The sequence below is a fragment of the Lepidochelys kempii genome, chromosome 26 (genome assembly GCF_965140285.1).
Source record: "Lepidochelys kempii isolate rLepKem1 chromosome 26, rLepKem1.hap1, whole genome shotgun sequence".
Taxonomy (NCBI): domain Eukaryota; kingdom Metazoa; phylum Chordata; order Testudines; family Cheloniidae; genus Lepidochelys; species Lepidochelys kempii.
Genome location: NC_136405.1, coordinates 12,145,991 through 12,172,892, shown reverse-complemented (window position 1 = coordinate 12,172,892; position 26,902 = coordinate 12,145,991). Strand labels below are relative to the sequence as shown.

Genomic DNA, 26,902 nt, shown 5'->3' with positions numbered 1-26,902 from the left:
GGAAAACAGGGGACCTGGATGCAAGTGACTATTGATCATGAAGAGAAGCGTAGATCCTGGTGCTCAGGGGATGCATGTGTGTGGGGGGGGGGGAGGAGTTTGCTTGAGCAGAGGATGTTTTTCTGTCTCTCTCCAGAAAGACCAGTCCAGTACATTGCAGCTTGACTCAGTTTACTCACAGCATCAAGGCAGAATATGCTGCTTCAGTCTGATGCTACACATGGTCTAAGGGAGACCGTGTAACTCCATACTGACACTTCCCAGAATACAGCCTGGAGAAAATGGCTGCAAGCCTGGAGGGCTGGGCAAAGAGGCATAGCACAGGCCTGGACCCTTGCTCTGCAGGGTTGGGAGCATCCTCCTCTTGGAGTCAGGTCATTCAGTGCACTCCTTCCCTGCAGGGTAAGGGATCTCTTGCAGGCCAGGAGGCAACACAAGACAGCTAGATTGCACCATGGAAATCAATGGCAGCCGTTAGTGCTCAGAACTTCTGAATGTGCCTAAACATATGTTACAGAGCCACAAGGTCTTTTAAACGGTCCCTGGGATGAGCCCCTACTGTGTGGCAGACCCCCCAAAGGGTCTCTACACATCCTTACGGGCAGGCCACCAGGACTCCTTCACACCATGGGCTCTGCCCAGCAAGTCCAGCTGGATGGTCTCTAACTAGGAGTCCTTCGTGCTGGGGTGCATTGCTCCCCGAAGAGCATAGATTTGCAGGGACCCCAGGGAACCTTTTCAAAGAGGGAGGGTTTGTTAGTCAGCTGGGACACAGCATTGGGAAGTCCTAAGGTCAGCACGGAGAAATGCAACTTAAGACAGAATCCAACCTGGCCAAGCCCATGCAACCAGCCGGCCAAGCTGCTATGGATTCCTATCAGTGTCAGTCCCAGGAGAGAGCTCTGTCTCTCCAAAGGGCCATCTTTACTCCAGGCATCTGACACCTGCTTTATTATTAAGCTGGGGCCTTTGCTCTGCTTCCCAGCCAAGAGAGGGTATGTGTGTGGGGCGGGGAGGGGGTAGTTCCCTGGCCCTTGGGGTTCCTGCTGTCTTCTTGGATTCTCCACTGATATGGATCAGTTTGAGCACGTTCCCTAACTACTCCAGACCAGACAGTAAGACAAACTCCTCAAGCCTCCCGGTTCTGCCCCAAGAGCAGATTTAATCCCTTTTCCACCCCCTTGGGTAGCAATGCAAAGTAGAGAGGGAAACTGAGGCCCGAAAAATATTACAAACCATCCCCACGTTGTCACACCTCAGGCGCTCCAACTGGGACGTTCGGACCTTGGATTGCAAGCGCTTCAGAGAGGATTTTACCCTGTCTGTCACCAGAGCCACATGCTCACATAAAGGTGTGACAGGAAGAACAGCCTGCAAACCAGCCACTGCTCTGTCCAGCCCACCAACCACCAGGCCTGCCGTCCTGAAGCCAACAGAGTTGCAGGGCTTGACATGTCACCTGCGCCTTCCAGCAATTGGACTAGGCACAAGCGAAAACCCCTTTTATTCCAAGAATCCTGGCCAGGGACCATTTCTACAGGGTCAGTTGTCAGCCCTAGGAGCAAGTGCTGCTTCCTTAGAGAGGATTGTAAGGACATGGGCCAGCGCACAGCTCTGCCCCTTTAGCATTTCAAGGGTAGACAAGCCCTCCATCCGCAGGGGAGGAGCGGATTAGCTATTGCTGGCTACAGAGCTAGAGCCAGCCCACAGAGCAGCCAGATTTAACCTTGACCACTTGATCCTTGTTTAGAGAGGACTTCAGCAAAAAGAGGGCAGTGAAGGAGAATGGAATGGAATTAAAGACAGGGACGATTGAGGCTTTTGGGGCCAGGGGTGTGGAATATTTCCCCTCACGGAAATATTCCCTTGGGGTCAGACCATTCCAGAAGGAAAGAAACCCCCACTGCCTGAATCACAGAGAGACACGAGAGTCCCTCGAAAATACACCACAGGCTTGTGCCCCCAGGCAGCCTGGAGTTACAGGAAACCTCCCCAGCGAACGCCAAAAGCCGGGCTCCTCCACGAAGTCCCCAGCCCCCTTCTATCCCCCTCCACTGCCCCACTGCCACCCACAGGCTTCCAGCCCGGAGGCAGAATCGAGAACAGCGTCAACGGGGCTCCTCAGAGCCAGCCCAGCCCCATCTCCCCCAGTCCGTAAACAAAACCACCCCTACCTGCTGCCCTCGCATGGGCCAGAGGGAGGATCCCGCCACTCGCTTTGCCCTCAGAGCTCCTGTTAGCTGGGCCAGTTCTCTCCCCCAACTGCCTTTCCCCTCGCTGATTGAACGGGGCGCCCCGCCTGCGCTCAGCCCCATCCTATGGGGGCTCGGGTTGCTGAGCAATGCTCCCAGCTGCTGCCAGTTCCCTAATCAGGGGCCCCGGCTTTAACCCTCTCCTTGCCAGTCACTAGACAGGGTCCAAATGCAACCAACCCCCACTGTCACGTGGCTCTCTCTCCCTCTGGCGGCTACACCACCTCTAGGGTTTAGGTGTCTACTACTCTCTGCAAGTTAATGGCCCCGGACACTTAATTAAGTTAGGCACCCTAATTCCCACTGAAAGTCACAGGGATTTAGGCACCCAACTCACTTAGGCCCTTTTGAAAGTCCCACTACACGTCCCTATACCTTTGTAAAGCTAGACTTTGGTCCTTTAGCTGAAGTGGTTGAGACTTGTTAGCGCCAAAGATCCTGGTTTCAGTCCCCACAGATGCCCCAGCAAGGGCCCAGGAGGCCAGACAATTTGAGAAAACATCTTTTGTGTGTGGACGCAAGGCCGGTCATCACAAAAAAATTCAGGTTAATCAGAACCAACTTCCCAGCCTAGACAAGCCCTTAGCCACAAACCCACACTTCAGAGGAACATGTGAGGGTCCCCACAATGGATAATCAGGGAATAACCAGCCCCTTGGGGGTATTTCTTCCTAACCCCGCAGTTCAGGGCTCCCTTATTCCCTGAAGCAGGAGGATGTATATCCCTACTTTTTACGCTGCCTGACATACCACAATGGTCTTCTCTGTGTAAATGCCTAATCCTTTTTTGAACCCTACTCAGCCTCGATATTGTTATCTAGTAGCAGGGAGTTCCACACGCGTTATGTAAACAAGTACATATGATTGCATCTGTTTCAAATGCGTTGCCTTTCAGTTTCTTTGAGTGTCCTCTCTTGCGATGAGACAGGGGAAATAGGAACACTCCAATCCACCTTCTCTATCTTATTCATTATTCAGTGTATCGGCGTCGTGTCTTTTCCTCTTTGTCTCCTCTCTGTACTAAACAGCCCCTGTCTTTCCAATCGCTCCCACATGGAAGTCTTTATGGGTTTCTAACCAGTTACTCAGTTTGAGCTGGGTGATTCGGTAAACACAGGGTGAAATTCTCTGTTGGTGTAACTCTTCTGAAGCCAAAGACATTACACCAGCAGAGAATTTGGCTCACCATTTCTGGTTATATTTCCTTCCCTCCAGCCAGTAATCTGCAAGCTGCGAAGAGATGTTTACACTGTTATATTCCAGAACTGCAGTTTCCTAGAGAGTTTTGCCTGATATTCTAAGTAGGCTGCTGGGTGTTCTAATTAGCCACAATGTTTATCACCTGCTGCATCAGACACGATTCCAAGAAGTTCTTTGCATCCAGGGTGCAGCTCCCAAACAAAGATTCAATACAGGCCCAAATAGCCCAATCCAAATTTTCACCTCAGCCCCTTCTTAATAACTGCATCACCCTGTTTTCTCTCTGCTATGCAGCCCCCTGACAGCACTAGATAGGCTAGGGAAGAGATCTGCAGCCCAAGCATCAAAATTAGTTTATGCATGGAATAAATAAGATGCATGCGACATTCGAACAGCTGGATGTTCATGAAGGAACTGGCTCTTTAAACAATCTCCAGCAGGTCTGATTCTCCTGGCACTGGTGAAATTTCATTGGAATTGCTCCAGATTTGCACCAGGGTCAGTCAGAGGAGAGTCAGCTAATGCTCAAGCAGGGGGGTGGCTTGTGGTTTCAAGTCCTGAGTCCCCCACTGATTTAACCAGCTGTTGGGCAAGTTGCTTAGAGCCAGAATCTGCCCACAATTATACAGCAGTAGGGGAGGCCTTGACGAGCATTCTCCCCTTCTTGCATGGCCCTTGTAAAGGGAGAGCACAGACTGCTCGCAGCCTACTCCCTGAGGGTGTACAGCAGGGCCCATGGAGAGGGGAGGAGCGTGTGGCTGTGGTTCTGACCTTCTGCACCCGTGTCCTGCTCCTGTTTAGTGACCTCTGAAATGGGGATAGCAATAGTTACCTAGCTCAGAGGGTTTGCAACATGCTCAAGTGCTTTGAGATCCTTAGGCAGATAGAAGACCATATTTTTATCTCTGGGTGTATCAGCACTGCAGGGTTTTTTGCCCTGCCCCCACGCATTTTAGCTACTCTGTATTTAGAGCTTGATCTTCGTGCCCTATCAATTGAAAAATCCCCACTGATCTTATTGGAATCATAGAAATGTAGGGCTGGAAGGGAACTCAAGAAGTCATCAAGTCCAGCCCTCTGTGCTGAGGTAGGGCCACATAAATCTAGACCATCCCTGACAGGTGTTTGTCCAGCCTGTTCTTCAAAACCTCCCGTGATGCGGGTGCCACAATCTCCCTTGGAAGCTAGTCCAGAGCTTAGCTACGCTTCAAGTTAGATAATTTTTCCTAATTGGAAAAATTGGAGCAGGATCAAGCCTTAACTCATTTGAAAGAGAATCTGGGAGAGAGGCCAAAGCGTGAATTTTAAATAGTTCCCGTAGATTCATAGCTTTCAAGTCCAGATGGGAATGTTACAATCAACAAGCCACCAAGAAAAGCAGGGCAGTTGAGAAATTGGCTGTAAAGGCTCAATAACTCATTATCCATCACTTGGGATGGGATTCCAATGGGAGTTAGGCACCTAAATACCTTTGTGAATACCCCCCTTAACCTCTCAAGCCCTGTTATATGCCAGGTGGTGGATTTTCTCAGTATCTTGCTTTTAATATCGATTGTATTTGCAGAGGCTTACTTACTTTCTCTTTGGTATTAGCCCTGGTACCGTCAGGAACATATTTACCTGCACTTGCTGGGCAGTCTAAAGTAAACAGATGAGTGGCTAGCTGCTGTATTACATGTGGGCGTTATTATTGTGCGTTGTTCACCAATTCAGGAGGAAGGAAACATAAGCTCTATTCAAGGGATTTTAGGGATATTAGCAGTGTGTTTCCTTTCTGAGAAATTTGCCATAGATCTTCAGGTCAGAAGGGACTGTTATGATCATCAGATAGGGAGAGATGCCTAGCAGATAAAGCACTGGATAGCGCACAGGAGCCTTGGGTTCTGTTTCCCAGCTCTGCCACTGGGTTGCTGCATGACCTTGGGCAAGTCATTTCACCTTTCTGTGCCTCAGTTTCTCCCTGGTATTCCAGGGATAGTGCTACTTACCCCCTTTGTAAAGTGCTATGAGATCGATTGATGCAAAAAGCACCGTATAAGGACTAGGTAGCCGATCTGACGTGCTACAGTACACAGGCCAGATGATTTTTGCCCAGCAACTCCTGCATGGAGCCCAGGAACTTGTGGTTGAATGAGAGTGTGTCTTCTAGCAAGACATTAGCGTCTGATGTAAAGGCTGCAACGGATGGAGAATCCACCACGTCCCTCGTGGAAGCTGTTCCAACGGTTAATTACCCTCCCCTGTGAAAAACGTGCAGCTCGTTTCCAGTTTGAGCCTTGGTAACTTTAAAGTAATTTAGCAAAGAAAATGTAACAAGTGGATGGCCGAGCAAATCTTAGCAGGCTCTTTTGGCATGATTTAGTCAGCAAAGTCAGACACGTTTTGTGGCACTGGGATGTGGGTTAAATCACAGGTGAGTGTTGGAATGGGGATGGAGCTCGGCTGTTCTCAGGGGTAGCAGATGACAGAACGAGGAGCAATGGTCTCAAGTTGCAGTGGGGGAGGTCTAGGTTGGATATTAGGAAACACTGTTTCACTAGGAGGGCGGTGAAGCACTGGGTTACCTAGGGAGGTGGTGGAATCTCCATCCTTAGAGGTTTTTAAGGCCTGGCTTGACAAAGCCCTGGCTGGGATGATTTAGTTGGGGTTGGTCCTGCTTTGAGCAGGGGGTTGGACTCGATGACCTCTTGAGGTCCCTTCCAACCCTGATATTCTATGATTCTATGATGCGGAGGTCCTCTGCCCTGCTCTGACCTCAGTTACACTTGTCTGATACAGAAACAAACTCTTCCAGGGGGTCGCCACCAATCCTGACCCTGGGCTGCGCTGTTAACAGCTGCCTTTTTGGATGTTGGTGGGCGTGAGTAAATCCAGGTATTCATGTCTGACGAGCGATGACATAGTAGCAGAATTTCACGGTCCACTGCCAACCTCGAGCGGTCAGCCGCTGACCTTCCAGTGACCTGCCAACACCAATCTCGTGCATGGTGCCTGCGTCACTCGCTTGATGTCAATGGAATTCCACCAGGGGTGAAATCTAGCTGTCGTTGTGACAGGGGTTATATGCTCTGACACAGCGGCGCACGACCGTTCTTTATAGCTTAGAAAACTGGGCCACTTTGTAACTTTGGCAGGTGGGCAAATACCAAATGCAGCCCTGCTTGTTTCTGCTTAGGGCTGGACTAGTTATGATGATGAGCCCCCCCCCCCCCCCCCCCACACACACACACCCCCACCCCATGTCCTGCAGATGCCTGCAATTTCCAGGGATGTCTCACTAAGGGGTTTGTTTTTTTTTGCACTGAAAGCAAAAGTGTTTTTTACACCGAGGTAGCTATCTTGATGTGAAACCATAGTGGAGACAAGACACAGGTTGTTTTTTTCTTGCTGGAGCTAGCTGGTGTCAACCTTATAACTCCACACCTGGCTTTGAAAACACACCTCTTTTTGCAGCAGAGACGTGTCTGTCACAGCTCGAGGTACTTGGGCTGCAGATCTCTTCCCTAGCCTGTCTCATGAAGAGCAAACATTTCACTTCCAGTTGAACCTGAAAGGTTCCCCTCCCGCAAAACGTGGCCCCGATGGTATACGTTGATTGACAATGAGAAGTGATGCGATTGTCACTCTCGTACAGAGGACTTGCTGCAGTGGAAGAAACCAATGGTCCATGAAGACCAGGGGCCGGTCTATAGCAGTGGCTAGGAACGACAGCTTCAAAGGAAGTTGAGGAACGACCATTGACCACAGTGCCCCTAGCCACCCACCACAACCACATGGGAAGCTTTATCATGACAGCTGCGGGCACTGGCCAAGTCTTGAAAACTCCAGTTGACGCCAGACTCATTTAAATACATGACAATGGAAACATTCTTCCTCTTCTTACTATGAGCAGCGCTGAAGCAACGGCACATAGAAAAGCGAACCTGGCTTCCCAGCAGGGTTGCATGAAGAGTTTGGCAACCACTAGGAAAGAGATTTTGCATGAATACCCAACAGGTTGCTGCATTGTGTTGCTAAGTACGTTTATGGCAGTGCAGGCCCTCCCTCTAGTGGTCAAACGAATACCTAATTTTTGTCTGTTTTTTGACCCACTGTTTTTCCAGGGTGATCAGTACGTAATTTGTGTCAGGGCTGATCCCCGGCACCTCTGTGCCTGGCAGTTCAGAGCCCCGGCACCTCTAGGCTTACTGCGTCCATTATGAATGTAAAAATCTTGCTTGAGCACCAGCACCTCTCTCATTACAAATTAAGCACTGAGCATGACGGCTGAAGTACTGGAGGTCAGCAGAAAAGGACCCTACTCTGACTTACAGTGGGGTTTTACAGAGTAACTTTTGATTTACACCAGGTTCTAGAGGACAGAATTCTGTTTGAGTTCTTGTTTTCTTTTTATGTATTTGGGGGAGAGGGAAAGGGTGGGCATATCCCCATTAATTTTTTTTTTTAAACAAAAGCTGGGTTAAAAACACTTAAACAAATGCAAGAGAAAGGTCAAACTAGAAAAAGGTCTGTTAGAGAAAGAAAAATAGCTGCAGGAAGTTAAATAATAAATGCCTAGCTCTTATATAGCATTTTCACGCATAGATCTTCAACCACTTTACAAAGGAGGTTAGTATCATTATCCCCATTTTACAGATGGAAAAACTGAGACACAGAAAGGGGAACGTGTCTTGCTCAAGGTCACCCATCAGGCCAAGGGTAGAGGTGGGAATAGAACCAAGAGCTCCTGTGTCCCACCCCAGAGCTCCAGACACTAGGCAACACTGCTCCGTAAAAAGAAATTGCCAATCGGCCATGATTCACTGTGGCTTGACTGTCAGATACAACGAGTACCTAGCACTTCCATTGCAGCCACCGAGAGCTACAGGTGATCAACCCTTTTGAAAAAAAATCACATCACCGGTCTACACCGCTTTTTTCCTGGAATAGCTGTGTGGGTTGCAGGTTGTGTGTGTGTTTCTACCTTAATAGCAGGCTAGATTATTCTCCTTCCTGTACAAGGATAAGCAATGCCAGTATAAACACCTGTATGCTGGTAGAGCTGCATCCACGCGAAGGGCAAGTTGACACTTAAAACACAGCAGTACCAATGCAGCTAGAGCACTTAAGTGAAGACACTTAGCCCACGTCCCCGAGAGGCAGTCGCTCTATCGATGGGAGAAGCTCTTCCGTTGACATGGAGGTGAAGGTCGGTGTAACCAGATCGCTCAGGGATGTGGATTTTTCACACCCCTGAGCAACACAGGTACACCGACATAGATCTGTAGTGTCCGCCTGGCTTACGGGACTTTACTGCTACAGCGAAAGCAGGGAACGATACCGGTACGGTATAGTTAACACGTACATCCTGTGTATTCAGACACACACTCAGGTCTTATTCTCTCTTTCCCTTTGGCCCTTTGGCCCCAAATGAACATTAATTAGGTCTTGTTGAACTTGACAATTTAAAAGGCCAGCCCTTCTCCGTTTCCTTCCAGGCCAAACTAGGCTAGGCCCAGCAAAGCTCAACACTGCAGACTTCAAGGCAATGACAGGTCAGACGAAATGGCTCCCAAGAGGGGTACAAGACCATGCTCCTCATTTTACTAAGTCCCAGCAGAGGGCTGCATGCTTGGGTTAACGTCAGGAATGGTGGATCCTATCCCTTGCTCTGCCTATGGCATGCTGGGTGATCAAGGGCATGGCTCATACCAGCGGGGTCTCTGGTTGCCCATCGATAAAACAGCCAAGAACAACGCACACCTGCATTTCAGGGGATTGCGATGTTCAACTAAAGGGGATGTGCAAGGAAAGAAAGTCGGATCTAGGCCTTTTGGGGCTTGGCTATGACACATATAAGGCTGAATAGTGCTCATTGTGGGAGCTTTTAAAGGGTTTTTCTTTGCTGCTTATTTTTTCTTCCTTAGATATAGCCAGAATATCAGGTCTTCACTTGCTGCATTTTGTTGGAGAACTTTTGGCATTACTCAAAGAAACTGGCCATTTCTTAGCCCTTAAATGATGGGGAAGGGCCCTTAACCCTAAAATCCCTTCTCTAAAGCACTCTTCATAAAAGCGTAAACACTCTGAACAAGACCACTGCCATTTTCAGATCATCGGATTTCACTTCGCTGCTATTGCGGATGTCAAACATATTGTATTACCCAATAGCACCAGAGGCCCCGGTCAAGATCAGGGCCCCATTGTGCTGGCGCCATACAGACATGTAGCAAGAGACTGTCCTTGACGCAAAGAACTTACGATTTGAAACAAGACAAAATGTGGGAGGTGAAACTGAGGCATGCAGGGACAATGACTTGCACGGCTGTGGTGGAGCGAGAAATAGAACTGACAAGCGAAGCATGTTCCTTAGTATATTAGGCAAATATGTTCGGGGGAGAACTAGTGTAGGATTTGGGAATAGAACCCGGGCCTCCTAACTCCCCATCGAGCGCTCCAGCCACTAGACAGCACTGCCTTCCTAGTACCTCTTCCAGGATTGGGAAGCCCCTGGCTTTCTAGTGTTAAGAAAGCATTGACAAATGTGGAAGGGGGGAGGAAACCACATTTCAGGCCTCCTTTGTGCATCACACAGAATTAAAAACAGGGCAAACACCCTATTCCTTGTCTTGGTTTCATTTAGAAACATTACAGTGGCCCATAGAGGATTAAGCGATCCTTGAAAGAGAGGTGCTAGACGAGTGTTTATATATTTTCTCTTCATACGCCTTGAAATGTACAAACTCCAGCACCAGAGCTTAATAGTCTGTAGTATGTCAGGAGGGTCCGCTGTCTCAAGCCCTCCCCTCCCCGCACTGTGGCTTCAATACAACTAAATGAGTCTGTATTGAAGGGCCTGTGTGCTCACAGGGGGTCTCAGGAAGCATCACATCAGCAAGACACCATGTAGGCAGAAGGGGATGATCTGTGCGGATCCTTTGAAGGCTGGGCCTTAATTAAGGTTCTGTCCACGTGGATCTCTTTGCGAGATGAGATTAAGATGTTCTGAAACTATTTGAAAAGAACCACACAAGCCCAACCAGATAAAGTTGTGCCTTGGGGAACAATTTTTATTTGTCAGAATAATCATCATGCCTTGGGGAAGCTGGAAGTACAATACCATACTAAGAAAAACGGTATGAAAAGTACAAAAATAAGGAATCCTATGTACGGCAGTAAATTACTAAAAATAAATATTGTAAACACAAAAACAACAGAACAGCTGAAATCTACAGTCAATCATTTCTGCTAATAGCTGAACGATCTTTGGCTTTAAATCAAATCTCTTCCTGCCCCTTAAGGAGCCCATTCCGAAGACCTCGTTAAGATGCACTTTTCTTTGTTTCAGGCCAATAAAGAGAGTCCAGACTGTCTCTGGGACTAGCTCACATTTTACAGGAAGTCTGTGAAATAACCTCTCTCTATCTGAAATATACTAGGAGGACTTGTGACACCTTAGAGACTAACCAATTTATTTGAGCATGAGCTGTCGTGAGCTACAGCTCACCTCATAGGATGCATACTGTGGAAAATACAGAAGATGTTTGTTTTTAAACACACAAATCATGAAAAAATGGGTGTTTATCACTACAAAAGGTTTTCTCTCCCCCCACCCCACTCTCCTGCTGGTAATGGCCCACCTTGATTAACATACACATTGTAAGGAGAGTGATCACTTTAGATAAGCTATTACCAACAGGAGAGTGGGTTTGTTGGGGGGTGGGGGGGGGGGGAGAAAACTTGGATTTGTGCTGGAAATGGCCTACCTTGATTATCATACACATTGTAAGGAGAGTGATCACTTTACATAAGCTATTACCAGCAGGAGAGTGGGGTGGGGGGAGAGAAAACCTTCTGTAGTGATAAACACCCATTTTTTCATGTTTGTGTGTATAAAAACAAACATCTTCCGTATTTTCCACAGTATGCATCCAATGAAGTGAGCTGTAGCTCACGAAAAGCTTATGCTCAAATAAATTGGTTAGTCTCTAAGGTGCCACAAGTCCTCCTTTTCTTTTTGCGAATACAGACTAACACGGCTGTTACTCTGAAACCTGAAATATACTATGAATCTTACAACACAAGGTCACCTCCAAAAAGTAACGCTCCATCTTTAATGACGGCTTTAAAGCAATAAGGAATAATAATTCTTATCTCTTTCATAGCATTTTCCTCCCGTAGATCTCAAAGTGCTTTGCACAAAGAATATGCAGTATTATCCCCATTTTACAGATGGGGAAACCAAGGCGCAGAGATTTTTTGATTTTTTTTTTTTTTAAAAGGCCCTAATTTTTAGTGGGACTGAACATCCACAAAGCCACTGAGTTCAGTTGGGGTTGTGGAGGTATTCTGAGGAAAGCTTATGCAGAGAATCAGTGGCAGAGCCGGGACTAGAACCCAGCTTTTCTGAGTCCTATTATCCACTGGACTATGTTGCCTCTGAAATATTCTACTGCAATTTAGAGACTTATTAGATCGTGCGTGTTGCTTAAAGGCAGATTTCACTATAATTTGCACCTGGTCTAGCTCATTCTGCTCTGAGATCTGCAGGTTAAGGTTCTTCCTACCATACACAATATTGCATAGTTTGTCCAATAAAAATTCCATCCAAGGTAACAGCCAAGTGAATAATTTGTAAGGTAGAAAGAATGGTTCTCTCTCTCTTACCCCTGGCAGCTAACATCCGGAAGAAAAATAAGTGCCGGCTTGCTGAAAGTTGAATCCCTGCCTTTCTGGAGAAGAAATAAACCTTACAATAAAGAGAACAAAGAAAATGCATCTTAATGGGAACGAAAAATAAGCCATCCTGAAACGTGTGGCAACATTTTCTTAGTGGAGGAAAGACAGAGCAGCGTTGAGAATCAACGCCCGTCTACATGATCTGATCTTCCTTTCTCATTCTGACACACATTAATATAACACCCCATTGTAATTTCTGGTTTAGAAGTTACAATCCCGCTTTGTCATGTTTCTCGGTTCCATTTCACATCGGCCAGCTTCTGAACCAAGAACAACGTCCCCCTGAAAAAGCTGCATTCACAACCTGCCATCAGCTATAAATTCTTAATATAGTTCTCCTAGCTCCTAAGCTGGAAGGAATGGTAAGACAGTAGCAGCTTTCTATATAGTGTACTGATGCTTTCTCTTTCGATACAGAAAGGTGCACAAACTGTACTTTTAAAGCGAACAGAGGAAATATTCCGCATAGACACAACTGAGCCATATGCCGAAGACATACATGGTCTGGAGATGATCTGCTGCAGCTTAATTCAAGTGTACCCAGTGCATCCCTAAGAAGCTGTACAAGGAGGTACAACAGGCAGATGGGTCCTGAACTATCCACCCCAGATTCAAATTGTGGGGAAGCTCGGAGACAGCCTTCGCAACTAGCCCATTGCTCTGTAACTGGGCAAACCAAAAACTCAGATGGGAATTCCCTCTGAACTTTGAGAAAGTTTGGATCTGGCTCTCACAACTTGGTAGCACAGAGATTTTAAAACAATACTTCCCACATGGAAAGGCTTTCCTTTTGCACTCAAGAGCGCCCACCTCTTTGCAGATCTCATTGAGCCTACGCTGGGGAGAAATCCCACCAGCCACATAAATACACACTTGTCAAGATAAGAAAGCTCAAAGAGAGTCCTGGTAACTTATCCTGCTGCCATTATGCCTGTTCCATTTGCAAGAGAACAGGTATTTGGTGCTGAGCACCACCTAAAACATGTCGAGAAGCCTTCCACTCCCAAAGTCAATGGGAATTGCGGGTGCTCAGCAATTCTGGATCTGACCCTCATTCAGAGAACTTAATGTAGCTTTCCTTGCTCACCCAATTAAGTGCCATTGACTCCAATGGGACTACTCACCAAAGCCCAGATCCAGCAAAAAACTAGCACCTGCTTAGCTCAAAGTGCATGAGTAGTCCCATTGACATCATGAGATTACTCCCATGCACCGAGTTCAGGGGGCACTTCAGGGCCGAGCACTGCAAAGCCCATTAAGAATCAGTGAAAGGACGCCCATTCACTTCAGTGGTCATTGGGATGGGCCCATAAGCAAGGGGTGAAGGACCATGCCCAGGGGCTGGTTCCATCTTGCAACCCCTTATTCATGCAAGTTGATCCACTCGCGTCAATGCAACTCCTCAGGTGAGAATTAAACCATTCGCACAGTCGTAACCCACTGTACTGCAAGGAAACGGGGCAGCCAGCATTGCCAAGCCCCTGAATCAGCAGAGCACTTAAACATGCCCTTAACCTTAAGTCACATACCCAAGTGCTTTGCTGAACCAGACCCCGAATCAGCTACAAAAAGGGATTGCCTTGGCCCCCCTATGTCATTGATTGCAAAGAAAGCATCTATGTTAAAAGTGAACTCATTCACTACTGGTGAAATACAGTATACAACCGCCGGATAATCCCTTGTCTTCAAGTTTATAAATATATCCCCAATTGTAACCCTCTCCACTGTACAGTAGATATAATCAAAGCAAAAAATGCCTTGATCAGTAAGCAAATACTAATAATCCCAGTAAAAGAATCACACACAACTGCTTGGTGTTGGATGAGATGGTTTTCTGTTTTTGTTTTTTTTTTTTAAGATAATTTATTTAAATTCATCTAAAGTTTCTAAACTGGATGATTCTCTTACATTATTTCTGTACACATCAATTTTGATTTTTCCATTTCTTTTATACTGTAATCGTGTGGCTTATAAAAAAATATAAGTATTTAAAATGCCAAGAGACACCTGTGGCGTGCTTTAAAATGGTGCTATTGGAATGGACACCCTATATAGAGATTCTTTTGGTAAAGAAGTTACCCCAAGCAGTATAAAAATATACAAAAAAAAACAAACAAAAAAAAAATACACACAATTCTATATCCCTCCAAACGGACGGTCAGTTTGAGGTTTTTATGTGTATATCACCAGACGTGTGTTACCTCGTGTTAAATATTTACAAAAAAGTTTGTGCGAGGGTGGGTGAGGAATTGCATAATTGTGTGTGTGAATTTGCTGGTTTTGGAAACAAGAAATTGGAGAATTGAGTTCGTCTGCACAGGTTTCTGTTGGCAAAATTATTAACTCTTTATCATAAAAGGCAAAGTGGTGGGGAGAGTTCTGCTCCACACAGCAAGCCTGCTGTTAGCTTTGGGGATGCCAGTTTGGAAAACCAGAAGGATTTTGAAATTTTGGGTGACAAAATTACCTTTATTTCTTTGCCACTAGTGACCCAAGCTCCTGCACCCTCACACACGTGTTTAACTTTAAGCAGGTTAGTGCAGCCATCAACGGCAGTGGGTTACTCACATGCTTCAAGCAAAACACTGTGCGTGTTTGCAGGACTGGAACTGAATCTTGTAAGAAATTCCGGCCTGATTCCCAACTTGTGTTGAAGCCAATGGTAAAACTCCAGTTGCTTTCAATGGGAGCTGGAGGCGAAGAATAACATATTTGCAGAATAAAATGTTTAACCCTTTAGATTAAAAACAGCTAGAGCCTAATCCTGGTTTATTCCAGTGAGTAAACCAAGGACCTGCTCCTGCACTGCTAAAGTCAAGGGGAATTTTGTCACTGACTTCAGTGTAAGCAGAATTAGGACTGTGCTTGCCTCAATGGGGGCTTGCTCCCATGAGCAATGATTACTCATGAGTCAGAACTAGCAGGATCAGACTCTGAACTAACTAATTAATTTGTTCCCTGGCTGCTGCTATTTCTTTTAGTGCACTAAATACATGGCCTTCATACTTCCATTTCCCCTGATAATACAAGACCTGAAATGACTGCACCCCTCCCGTACATCGGTCCTCAGAAATTTCAGTCCTTCCACCTTGCTCCCAGACAGTTACTTTAAATAATAATAAAAGAGCATTCTGCACTAGTCTCTCAAACCACATTAAAACTAGTCCATAACAATCCCCCGTTCGCAACTATATACATAAAAGACGTAAGATCTCTCGAAACATAAATACAGTGCATAAATCCAGACGTGACCTATGGGGTTTTTACGACTAAAGATACAGAGCTAGTTCACAGACAAAAATAAAACTAAACTCACCACATCAATTGAGGGCACAGTGTTTGAACGGTTGTGGAAGAGAAACGGTTCATTTCATCGATGTTTTTTTTCTATGCACGCATGCACCAGTAGGGGCCGCCAACGGCTGCACTGGCCAACTACTATATTAATAGGAGAGAAGCTGGGAAATGGGACTACACCCTGAGTCCCCAAGTATTTCCAGGCACATGCTCTGCTGGTCAAATTAAAGAAACACCTTTAACTTGATCCAGCAGGTACTTTAATATTACTCATCACTCCGTACGGACACTTTGTATCCTTCGGCGCAGATTCAAACGCACTGGTTTAAACGCTGCGCCCTGTGCTTTTAAGAGCATTACCATGACTTTCATGGAAATAACACAGCCTTGATCAGGGTAAAAGACTAGTGGAGGTCTTTAACCCAATCTTAAACGAGGTTTTGCTTTCTAGTGTGCTGATGTTAAGACTTGGACATATACAAATAGGTATTGTTTACTACCAAAGTGACAATGCAGTGTCTTAATTGCTCCGGCATTATCCTTCAACTGCTAAAGAACAAACGCCATTGCGGCTGGGGAGGGAGGATTAGTATTTTAAATAGGCTGCGGTGAAACAAAGAGGGCTTTGACTGGAAAAGTAGCTACATGCCCCGATGACACTTTTAGCTTTACTTGATAGGTAGTTTTATGGCATGCAATAGAACTCCTAAGAAAATAACTTCGAACACACGGCATCTCCGGTCTCAGTGGTGGTATCTCGATAGAACAAGCAAAGCGAAGAGTCTTAGGAGCTTGAGGAGCAGGAGAAGGAGTGTGTGTTGGAGGGTGGGAAGGGGGCCGCTGGTTTGCTCTGTTAAATCCAAGCCTTCCGAAAGACCCCTCTTATCGCTGCCCGGCCTCCCGGATCCGGCACGCCACCGCTGTGATGAGTGCCGCCCCCTTGCCACTGCCATCTTCTGATTGGAGGAAGGTCACTTCGCACTTCGGGGTCAGCTGCCTCACCGTTTCGTGCATGACTGAGGAGAAGCTGCAGCGGGTGGAGGAGGACAGGAATGAGTATATCTATCTCTGATGCTCCCCATCTCGACCCTAGGGTTTGGCCTCAGTTCATTTTAATCTTGGCTAAGAGGATGGTCAGAAGAACAAAGTTTCCCCCCAGCACTCCCACAATGACCATCTGGATGCATCATCTGTGGGGAATGAACCTGAGCCCTCTGCATCTAACAGCATGATCTCTACTGCTTGAGCTAATGGAGTAAGGCACCCATAAACCTCTCTAGGTGGGCCAGCCAATCGATGGAAAGAGAGGCCCACTCTGTATTGAGGTGGGTTACATTAGGCACCATCCAACAGTACAAACTTGGACCTGAGCAGTCAGGCTGTGGACTAGGGAGATGCTCTGGGACGTGGTGAGGAACAACACCTCCCAGTCCGGCAGAGAGCCATTTCATGCCACTAGTACAGCCTCATGGCTATAGCAGTTGGTACCTGCTCTTTGTGAACGAGAACAACAAAGAGGATTTCGTCCCTGACTTTCGAAAAGCTGAACTGCCCAAAATGACATCCTCAAAGCTGGTCTAGCCCATAATGCACTGCACAAGCCATCCCGGGGCAGAGGGAAGAATGCTTCTTGAGCCCTGCACTGACTCAATTAGCAGTGAAAATGCAGACACAGCAACATGGTTATTCACAAACGAACGGCAGTCATGGACATTCAAGACCGGATACTGTCTTTAAAGCATGTCTCCTGGTCTCTAAAGTATGTCTCCCAGCCCTTTCCTAAGTGACCAAGACAAGGGTGCTTCCACCCCTTCCCTGCAGAACATATTCCATCATCTAATGGATCAGAACTCCTTCCTCCCCCCCAAATCTGGCCTATTAATTTCATCCCACTGTTTTAGGGCTGGTTGAGAAATGGTCACAGATTTTTGGCAAAAGATTTAGAAACAAAAATCTCAGTTTTGCACGGACTTTTACAATTTTTTCATCTCAATAAAATAATTTGTTTCGACACAAATTTTTCCCCTTTCATTCGCCCCTTTTTCAGTCCCTTGGGAAGGAGAAAGGGGGGGAAACCAATACCCCAAAAGTGAACATTTTTTTCATTTCAATGTGAAACAAATGTTTGGTTTCCATGGGGGGGGGGGGGGGGGAATACCGAACTATATGAATATTTTTGGATCATCCAGAAAAAAGGTGGATGAAAAGTTTCAACCAGCCCTGGTTCTTATGTCTGCCATCGTAGCCTGCTTGTGACTGTCGTATCTGGCCGCTAACGTCCCCTTGGAACAATCTCTGGCCTCCGGGGACTCTCACACAGGGTAACTTACTGAGGGTGCAGTTTGTAGAGTGTCCCGTCCACACCAACTGTGACCTTAAGGAAGTCCAGCTTGCGGTTCTCCCGGATTTTATCCACCACAGCTGCCATGCCAGCACCACAGAGCTGAGCAGCACGCCGAGCTACCACAGTGCAGACCTCCTTCACAATGATACTGTCATCACACGTGCTCTCCAGGCCCAGGTGCTGGAGGATGGAGCGGACCTGGAGCAGAGCAAGGCAATCGCTGGAGGAAGGCAGACAGGGCAGGATAGAGGCATTAGAAACGTAAAGAAAGCCAGCTGTCGACATCAGAATGCAGGGACAGTCTGAACTCAGGATGCCTTTGGAAGTATAATTCTAATCTAAAGAATGACCTCAATTCATTCCTTCTCGGGCAGCATGACCTGTCATAAAAGCTTCTGCGGGCCAGGTTCTGCCTTTGGTGCAGCCCCACCGCTTGCCCTGGGCGTAAGTGATCAGAACTCGGCAAAGAATCCTGTTGATGATGCACAAGGAAGAAGAGATTTTCCAACTCGTTCTCCTGCACCTGAGCTGGTTCCGAGGGACTAAGAGAGTGAAAAGCAACAAGGTCTAGATTTTTAAAGCCTGATGCTTAACAATCTGTCCCACCTTGTGTTTAGCTTGGACACTCTGGTTACCACCTCTGGTCACTATACGCTGGAGGGTAGGGATAGGATACAGAGGGACCTAGACAAATTAGGAGATTGGGCCAAAAGAAATCTGATGAGGTTCAACAAGTGCAGAGTCCTGCACTTACGACGGAAGAATCCCATGCACCGCTACAGACTAGGGACCGAGTGGCTCGGCAACAGTTCTGCAGAAAAGGACCTGGGGGTGACAGTGGATGAGAAGCTGGATACAAGTCAACAGTGTGCCCTTGTTGCCAAGAAGGATAACGGCATTTTGGGCTGTATAAGTAGGGGCATTGCCAGTGTTGGATCATATTAAAGAAGTTCTGTATTAAAATCACAAATGAGTTTGATTCCCCATAGTTTAAATTCCAGGGTATTACTAATTAAGAGGTCTCTTGGTTTTTGGTACTGTTTCTCTCCCTCTGTGTGTGAAACTTGCAAGCTGCTAATCGTGTTAGTACATTCTAAAACAGAGTCTGTTCTCAAAGCAATTCTTTGTAACAAGACTGGAATCCACCCAACAGCCTCAAGAATGGGCGAACCAAAGAACAAGATAACATCTAGCAGCACGGAGCCGTCAGGAATGTGCTATCTGCTGATTGATTCAGCAACAGCATGATGAAGCAATTCCCATAGACTGGCATAGGAAGAAATTCCTATAAAAATGGACTCTAGAAAGTGAGAACTTTGGGGTCTGATTCTGCAAAACAACTTCCAGGAGCATCAGATGAGCATCTGACAAGGCCCTGCTCACTCCTCATGTCCAGGCCACCTGGCCAGTGGCTTGGCATGAGCAACTCTAAGGCTGGTAACTATGATAACAACCTTGCAGAACCTGTGTGTGTATGTTTGTATGAATGAATGTGTGAATAAATATGAAATTGAATGGAATGTTATAGCTATAACTAACTGCTTACTAGGATTCTTTCTGTATTCACAATAAATGTGACATTTTGCCTTTTCCCCTTTAATAAGATCCTGCTGGTTTTTATTTTATTGGTATAACACCAGCAGATCGAGGGACGTGATCGTTCACCTCTATTCGACATCGGTGAAGCCTCATCTGGAGTACTGTGTCCAGTTTTGGGCCCCACACTACAAGAAGGATGTGAAAAAATTGGAAAGCGTCCAGCGGAGGGCAACAAAAATGATTAGGGGACTGGAACACATGACTTATGAGGAGAGGCTGAGGGAACTGGGATTGTTTAGTCTATGGAAGAGAAGAATGAGGGGGGATTTGATAGCTGCTTTCAACTACCTGAAAGGGGGTTCCAAAGAGGATGGATCTAGACTGTTCTCAGTGGTAGCAGATGACAGAACAAGGAGTAATGGTCTCAAGTTGCAGTGTGGGAAGTTTAGGTTGGATATTAGGAAAAACTTTTTCACTAGGAAGGTGGTGAAGCACTGGAATGGGTTACCTAGGGAGGTGGTGGGAAAAACCTTTGAGGTTTTTAAGGTCAGGCTTGACAAAGCCCTGGCTGGGATGATTTAGTTGGGGATTGGTCCTGTTTTGAGCAGGGGTTGGACTAGATGACCTCCTGAAGTCCCTTCCAACCCTGATATTTTATGATTCCAGACCTGAGGAAGAGCTCTGTGAAGCTCAAAAGCTTGTCCCTTCCGCCCATTCAAGTTGGTCCAATAAAAGATAGGACCTCACCTGCCTTGTCTCATTTTGTTTTTGAAAAGGTATTTAGGTGATGCTCCAGTCAGTGTTGCAACGCCTAAGTGACTTAGGAGCCAGCCTCATTTTCAAGAGCACCTAAGTCACTTAAAGTGCCTTTCAAACTTAATGCTTCTATTTGTCACTCAGCTCAGCAGAGCTGACTGAATACCCAGGAGGCAGATCTGTTGGGTAGTAACGGGGCAGCATTTCACGTACAGTGGGAGTTCCAAAGGGGTCTAAGGAAATTAGACGCCCCACTCTCACTGGATTTTAATGAGATCTGGGTACCTAAATCCCTTTGGTACCTTTGAAAATCCCTGTTTTTCCACTCAGCAGCTCTCACGAGTGTGAACTAAGTTTACATCATAATCAGAGTGGTGATTGCTTCATAAAGCCCCTGATTATGAGTGCAGAAGTTGCTCCTCCAGTTAACAATAGCTTGTTAATATCTAGTGCAGCGGGAATAGAGAGCTCTGCAGTCACTGCTTTGGTTCTTCCTCCACCACCCAAAACACCCACAACTTTGACAGTGTCACAGCCAGAGCCCTGGGATTCTACCTAGTTATTTACATGGAACTCATATGTACATCTGAGAATTTGGAAGGATTCTGGATCTAATATGACTCGGATGAAATTCCACTGACTTCCTTAGAACGACATTAGAGGCTCCTGATTGCTGCTTGCATGGCAGATTTTTGGGAATTTTGGAATTTCTTGTGGAGTTTTATCGTGTGAGTCAATCAGGAATCAGAGCCTCTTCCTACCCCTCCCCACGTTCCCCCAATGCTTTAATGGATGACATTTTTTAAAAACGGCAACAGTTAAAGATCAACACTGCAGCCGAGCAGGGCGTGCAAGGCAGCATCCGCGAGTAACCACACAACAAACTGTAGCATGCGTGCGCAAGAAGGAAAGTATTTCAGGAAGAAAACATTGGGTCAGTGATATTACAAACAAATAGGGATTAACAGTCACTGCTGCGCGGGGGACTGGTTGTAATGCAGCATGAAAACCCTGGGCATGACATTGTTCTGCAAGAAGCAGACCCTGCAAGGGACCGAGTGGGATAAGTGGGGGCTAGAATCCGGCAAGCTGCTGAACGCTGAAAACCACAACTGGGCAAAATGTTTTGTCTGACACGGGGGGGAGAGACAAAAAAATATATATACGGATTTGGCAACACCAAAACATTTCGCCAATCATTTCAATTTTAAAAAAAAAAATCTGAAAAAATATCAGTGTTTTATTTCAAAATGTCCTTTAATTTTATTAAAAACTCCAAAATGGTACGAAAAGGCTTGAAATCAAAACAAATTGCTCAGTTTCAGGTCATATGACACTTCGGTCTATGAACCCCATAGCAATATTTCCATTTGCCAAAAATGTAAAAAAAATTACATATATCAATTATGGTGAAACATGAAAACTATTTTTTATCCAATATTTTGGAATAAAATATTGAACCGAAAAAAATCTATTCCTCTCCCCCCTCCCCTCCAGCTGTACTTAAGACCTTGCTAAATTTCATTGTATATACTTTCCCCAACTCGATTACATCCCATCTGTAGGAAAGGAGCAAGTGTCTTCGTTCACCCACCTTCCCTTTCTTTCCAACCCCTCCGTTCTGTGTCTGGAATCTCACCTCTCAATTTGAGACAGGAACTTCGTCTCAAATATCCCCCTGGTCTTCAGCCTTTCGGAGATCCGCCCCCGGAACAGCAGCCCCCGCTTGGTGAAGTCGATGAGGATGTTTCGGACAATCTCGCCCAGGTACATCCCGCTGATCATTTTTTCAAACCTGGAGTTTGTTAGGATATAGATATTCAGGCCAGTCGGTAAAGGCCTGTACTCTAAGAATGTAGGTGTATTCTTATCACTTGGCTAGTTATAGAGGTATAAAAGAAAGAATCAAAATCACCGTCTGCCGGTGTAAGGTCCTTCTCTTACTGTGACAGTCTGAGGCCCTGTGCTTAGGCTAAGGCCTTTGGCTAAGCAACAGAGGCAGCCATAAGCTGGGAAGCGACCGGTCACATCCTCACATTCCAAACTAGTCACATTGAAATAAGGTGCTATAGGGCTGTTAGGAATACAATCCTGTCCTGATAATGCCTGTCACCTCCAGAGAAAGGGAAGTGCCTAGAAAATGTAAAAGGAAACTTAGTCTGATAGCATCCTGTCTGGCAAGAACTCACTTATCAATAGCTGGGATGTGAAATCCTCACTTCTGTATTGTTTTGTGATTATAGTTCCCACTTTGCTATTGTTTGTCTGTATAATCTCTGTCTGGTTCTGTGATTGTTCCTGTCTGCTGTATAATTAATTTTGCTGGGAGTAAACTAATTAAGGTGGTGGGATATAATTGGTTACATAATCGTGTTACAATATGTTAGGATTGGTTAGTTAAATTTCAGTAAAATGATTGGTTAAGGTATAGCAAAGCAGAACTCAAGTTTTAGTGTATAGCCTGCAGTGATCAGGAAGTGAGTGGGTGGGTGTGTGGGTGGGGGAAATGGGAACAGGGAATGGGGGTAAGGAAATTGGAATCACATTTTGCTAAAGGGGGAAATGGGAACAAGGAATAGGGGTAGGGAAATTGGAACCATGTTTGGCTAATGGCAGGAATGGGAACAGGGACCCAGGTGTAAGGCTCTGTGGTGTCAGAGCTGGGAAGGGGGACACTAAGGAAGGAAACTGGAATCATGCTTGCTGGAAGTTCACCCCAATAAACATCGAATTGTTTGCACCTTTGGACTTCGGGTATTGTTGCTCTCTGTTCATGCGAGAAGGACCAGGGAAGTAAGTGGGTGAAGGAATAAGCCCCCTAACAGAGATGAAAAGGTCCAGCTGAGCATGGGGTAGGAAGGACAGGCTGGGGGTAAGGCAAAGGACTGGGACTCTGGAGATTTTGGTTCCACGCCCAGCTCTGCCACCGATTCCCTGTGTGATCTCAGGCAAGTCACTGAATCTTCCCCCCAGTGCCTCAGTTCCCCACCTGTACAATGAAGATAATACTCCCCCCTGCCTTAGCTCAGCTGCAGTGGGGTGAGAACCACCTGGCTCTAGGATGGGTTTGTAGAGGAATTCTAGACTGCCCTTTAAATACTTTGCGTCTCTCACAGCACCTTCTTTGCAACGATCGGAAAACAATGGGCTGGATTTCCCTGCCACTTAACAAGGGTGCACATCAGTGTAAACACCACACACTTCAGCAGAGTTACTCCTGATTCGCACCAGGGGGAGAGTGAGAGGAGTATCGGGCCCAGTGAGTTAAACCTGACACCATCCCAGTCAAGTTGTAGCACGATCCCCCCGCACACTGTGGGGGAAAAACAGAGGCACAGAGAGATGAAAAAGAAAGATGATAACACAGGGCTTGCTCCAGCCCCCTGGTGTCAGTGAGAACAGGGTCAGGCCCTTCGCACTAAACTAGCTGACTTTTTCGTAAGCGTCCAAATTTCCTTCCCAAGTTCCAGCCTCAGTTCATTTTAAATTCTGCCGAGGCGATGGTCAGAAAAACGGGGAGGAATCTTCGTGATGCTCAGGTACCATGTCATGAAGCTAATGGGACAAATCCTAGTCCCTGGCCTGCAGCCCAGGATGTGCTAGAGAGATCCCTGAATGCCATGTGTTCTCCAAGAGAGCGTGGAAAGCACGGCAGTCTTCAAAGCTCCGCGCACGCACACACGCACCTTTGTTTCCCAGCATTGAGAGAAAGTTCGTCCACAGCCACATCAAACTCTGTCCGGAAGTCGTCCAAGCAGCCGTTGTCCCCGAACGCCCCCCACTCCATGTTCACGCACATCCGGCCCTCGTCCCCCTCCACCAGCTCCACATTCCTCATCTCCTCCATGTAGCAGGCGTTGCTGCCCGTGCCTGTGGCAGAAGAGCACAGAAAGGTCTAGAGGCTCCCGAAACATCACTTGCTTTGAAGGGGATGGAAGGGAAAGCAAAAAAAAAAAGGGGGAAGATAAGAGCTCTTCTACTACTGGTAGTTAAGGGAGACTGGGGAGAGAACTATCCCAGATGCTGTCAGTCGCTGGCCACACGCAAGTAAAAAGCAACTTAAATTTAGTGGGGGTTTTTTAGACAGAAATATAAAACGTTCAGCTCACCCACCCGGGGCGGGCACAGAGGCTCGGGCTTCCCCCCCGCAATGGGGCGAGCCGGTGTTCATGGCACCAATCCCACAGGGAGACGCCGAGACTTGCCACAGGCTGGATGGAATTAAGCAGTGGGCCGGATCCAGCCCGCGGGCCGTAGGTTCTGCACCCCAGTGCTAAAGCTTGCTGAAAGTCACTTGGGCAGAATCTAAATTTTCCATGGGATCATGTAGTTTTCGACAACAAAATTTTGCCAAGGAGAAAATGGAAAGAGTTTCCCTTGCATGCATCTGACGAAGTGCGTATTCACCCACGAAAGCTTAATCTCCAATGTGTCTGTTAGTCTATAAGGTGCCACAGGACTCTTTGCCGCTTTTACAGATCCAGACTAACACGGCTACCCCTCTGATGCAATTTCCCTTTTGACATTTTTGGAACAGAACATTTTGGTTTTTCTTTTCTACACTGATTTTATATCGTCCATAAACTGAAAAAAGGTTGACATCGAAAGAAAAAGCCAGTTAAATTGACCCCAAAGCAATTTTTCTTCAAAATTTTTGTTCTGTGGAAATTTTGAAATTCAGTGTTTTGTTCCAATTCAGAACAAAAACAAATTTTGAAATCGCAGAAAATTCCAGTTCACAGTCTGCTGAAGGCCAAATATTCTGCTGACAATTCCACTGAAGTCAATGGAGCTAACCCGGTAGATCATTGTCCGGTATGAGTTCAGACGTGCTAAATTAAGAAGTTTCTTTGTTAGAAAGCGGGCAACAGAGTTTGGGGGTTTTACTATTACTCTGTGCAACCCTGTCGATGCAAATTTCACAGTCTTATGTGACACTATCTCTGCAGCCTGGGCTACACAACGGCCGTTCTCTTGAGCTTAAACAGCTTGGGAAAAAGCAATGAGCCTTACGTGAGCCTCTCAAGAATGAAGCGATAAGATCACCCTGATGGCTTAGGCCTGCCAAAACACGCCACCCACGAAACCTAAAGTATTGACCAGGAGGAATTCTTTATCATTACCAGCGTCCTTCATAGTCTTTCACCGTGGAAGGTAATAGAATTACACCTGCTTATACCACGTCTGAATTTGGTCCCAAATACTCAAGGAAATGAAATTGTTTGGGGATGGGGGAAAGCAAAAGATTTTCACTGGCTGCCATTTTTCATTGAAATTTTAAAGATTTTAACATTTTTCCCCACCACTGGTGGAAATTTCTGATGTGTACTAGCTCTCCGGGGGAATAGCTAAAAGAAAAAGGACGTGAGTGGTGTACAGAATAGGAACTGGGTACGGGGGAGAGATTGGTTTGTTATGTAAAGCTTCAGTTCTTACCAGCGATGAGCCCGACTTCACAATAAGGATCTTCATAACCACAGGTCATCATGGTGCCTACTGTGTCATTCACCACTGCTACCACATCCAGATCAAACTCCTGGGGAAGAAAGGGCTACCATGCGTTATTCTGGAAGAACCAGCACCTTCTATGCGCCCTTTCACTGTTGCATTCAGAGCAACACCCTCAACGTGAATGATGCAGAGCAGAAAGGACCTGACTTTTTGAAGTCTCCCTATGTTGGTTTTATACATCTCCCATTACTGGGATCAAAGCAACTAAGGGCACGTCTACACGGCATTTAGACACATGCGGCTGACTCGTGCCAGATGACTTGGGCTCAGGCTAAGGGGCTTTTAACTGTGGTGCAGACGTTCAGGCTCGGGCTGGAGCCTGGATTATGGGAGCCTCCGACTTTGCAGGTTGGGAGAGTCCCAGAGCTTGGGCTCCAGCCAGACTCGGAATGTCTCGCTGCTATTTTTTAGCCTCATGGCACAAGACATGGACTCAGACTCGCAGACGTGTCTCCTCCCCACCAGTGTAGACTTGCCTCAGATGGCCATATTTTGTATTTAGGATTGTTCATCTGCAGAGCCAAGCACTTTAGGAAGCTGGGCCTGATCCAAAATACCCCAAACAAGGTAAAACTGCCTGTAACTTGGCTCATTTACACTGGCATGCTGAAGAGCCGGGATGACCTTGCTAGTGTTAGAACCTGCAGCTGTAAGAAGTTCACCTAATGCCCTTTTTCAGAGCACGTTATGTGTTCCCGAATTCACAGCAGCACAGCACACCTAAATCTGCTACAGTTGCCAGCTAGGGCCTTAGTCCAATCGCTCAAGCTGTAGAGACCCTCGCTTTTAGCTTTGGAGGTCCCAAGTCCAACCCTTGGTGAGGAGTAAGATACGACAGTCATTTAGCCATTTTCTGACCTTACGCTCAGCCAAGTAAATTTCCTTTCTAGCTGCAGTGAGAATTCCAAACAGATCTGGATTATCTGAGTGACTAGTCGCAAATTCTCCCTTTCATTTGCACACTGATCGCTCAGATCAGTTGTCCCATGGACATTCACCTCTCTCCTATGAATAGCTTCTTTCAACAGGTTCACCACATCTTCTCCTTCACAGCCAGTAGCTTTGAACCCTTTAGTCCATTTCAGAAGTATCCCCTTAAAAAGAGAACAAAAGATACAATACAGTCACTTAAGATCTGTTCCGGTAAGAGTGCTTTTTGTAGCTACATCTGTTCACATACACGGCTAAAGGGGACTGTGGTCAAGATTTAAGATCAACTAGTAATTTTAGGTGCCCAACTGGTGGTAACTTAAAGGGTCTGATTTTGAGAGTAAACCTATTAGCC

The 26,902-nt window shown here is 46.4% G+C and overlaps 1 protein-coding gene across 2 annotated transcripts in view; it reads right to left on the bottom strand.

Moving 5' to 3' along the window:
* Nucleotides 1-11,383: 11,383 nt before the first annotated feature.
* The window catches only part of LOC140903548 (hexokinase-2), a 62,401-nt gene continuing 46,882 nt past the window's right edge, over nt 11,384-26,902 (bottom strand). For both annotated transcript variants that reach the window (XM_073324981.2, XM_073324984.2), the window contains 6 exons: nt 26,616-26,711; nt 25,543-25,642; nt 23,793-23,976; nt 21,746-21,901; nt 17,798-18,031; nt 11,384-16,494 (listed from right to left, as the gene is read on the bottom strand). In XM_073324981.2, coding sequence (XP_073181082.1) covers nt 16,350-16,494; nt 17,798-18,031; nt 21,746-21,901; nt 23,793-23,976; nt 25,543-25,642; nt 26,616-26,711 — 915 coding nt within the window. In that variant the 3' untranslated portion in view covers nt 11,384-16,349. The remainder of the gene's footprint in view (nt 16,495-17,797; nt 18,032-21,745; nt 21,902-23,792; nt 23,977-25,542; nt 25,643-26,615; nt 26,712-26,902) is intronic.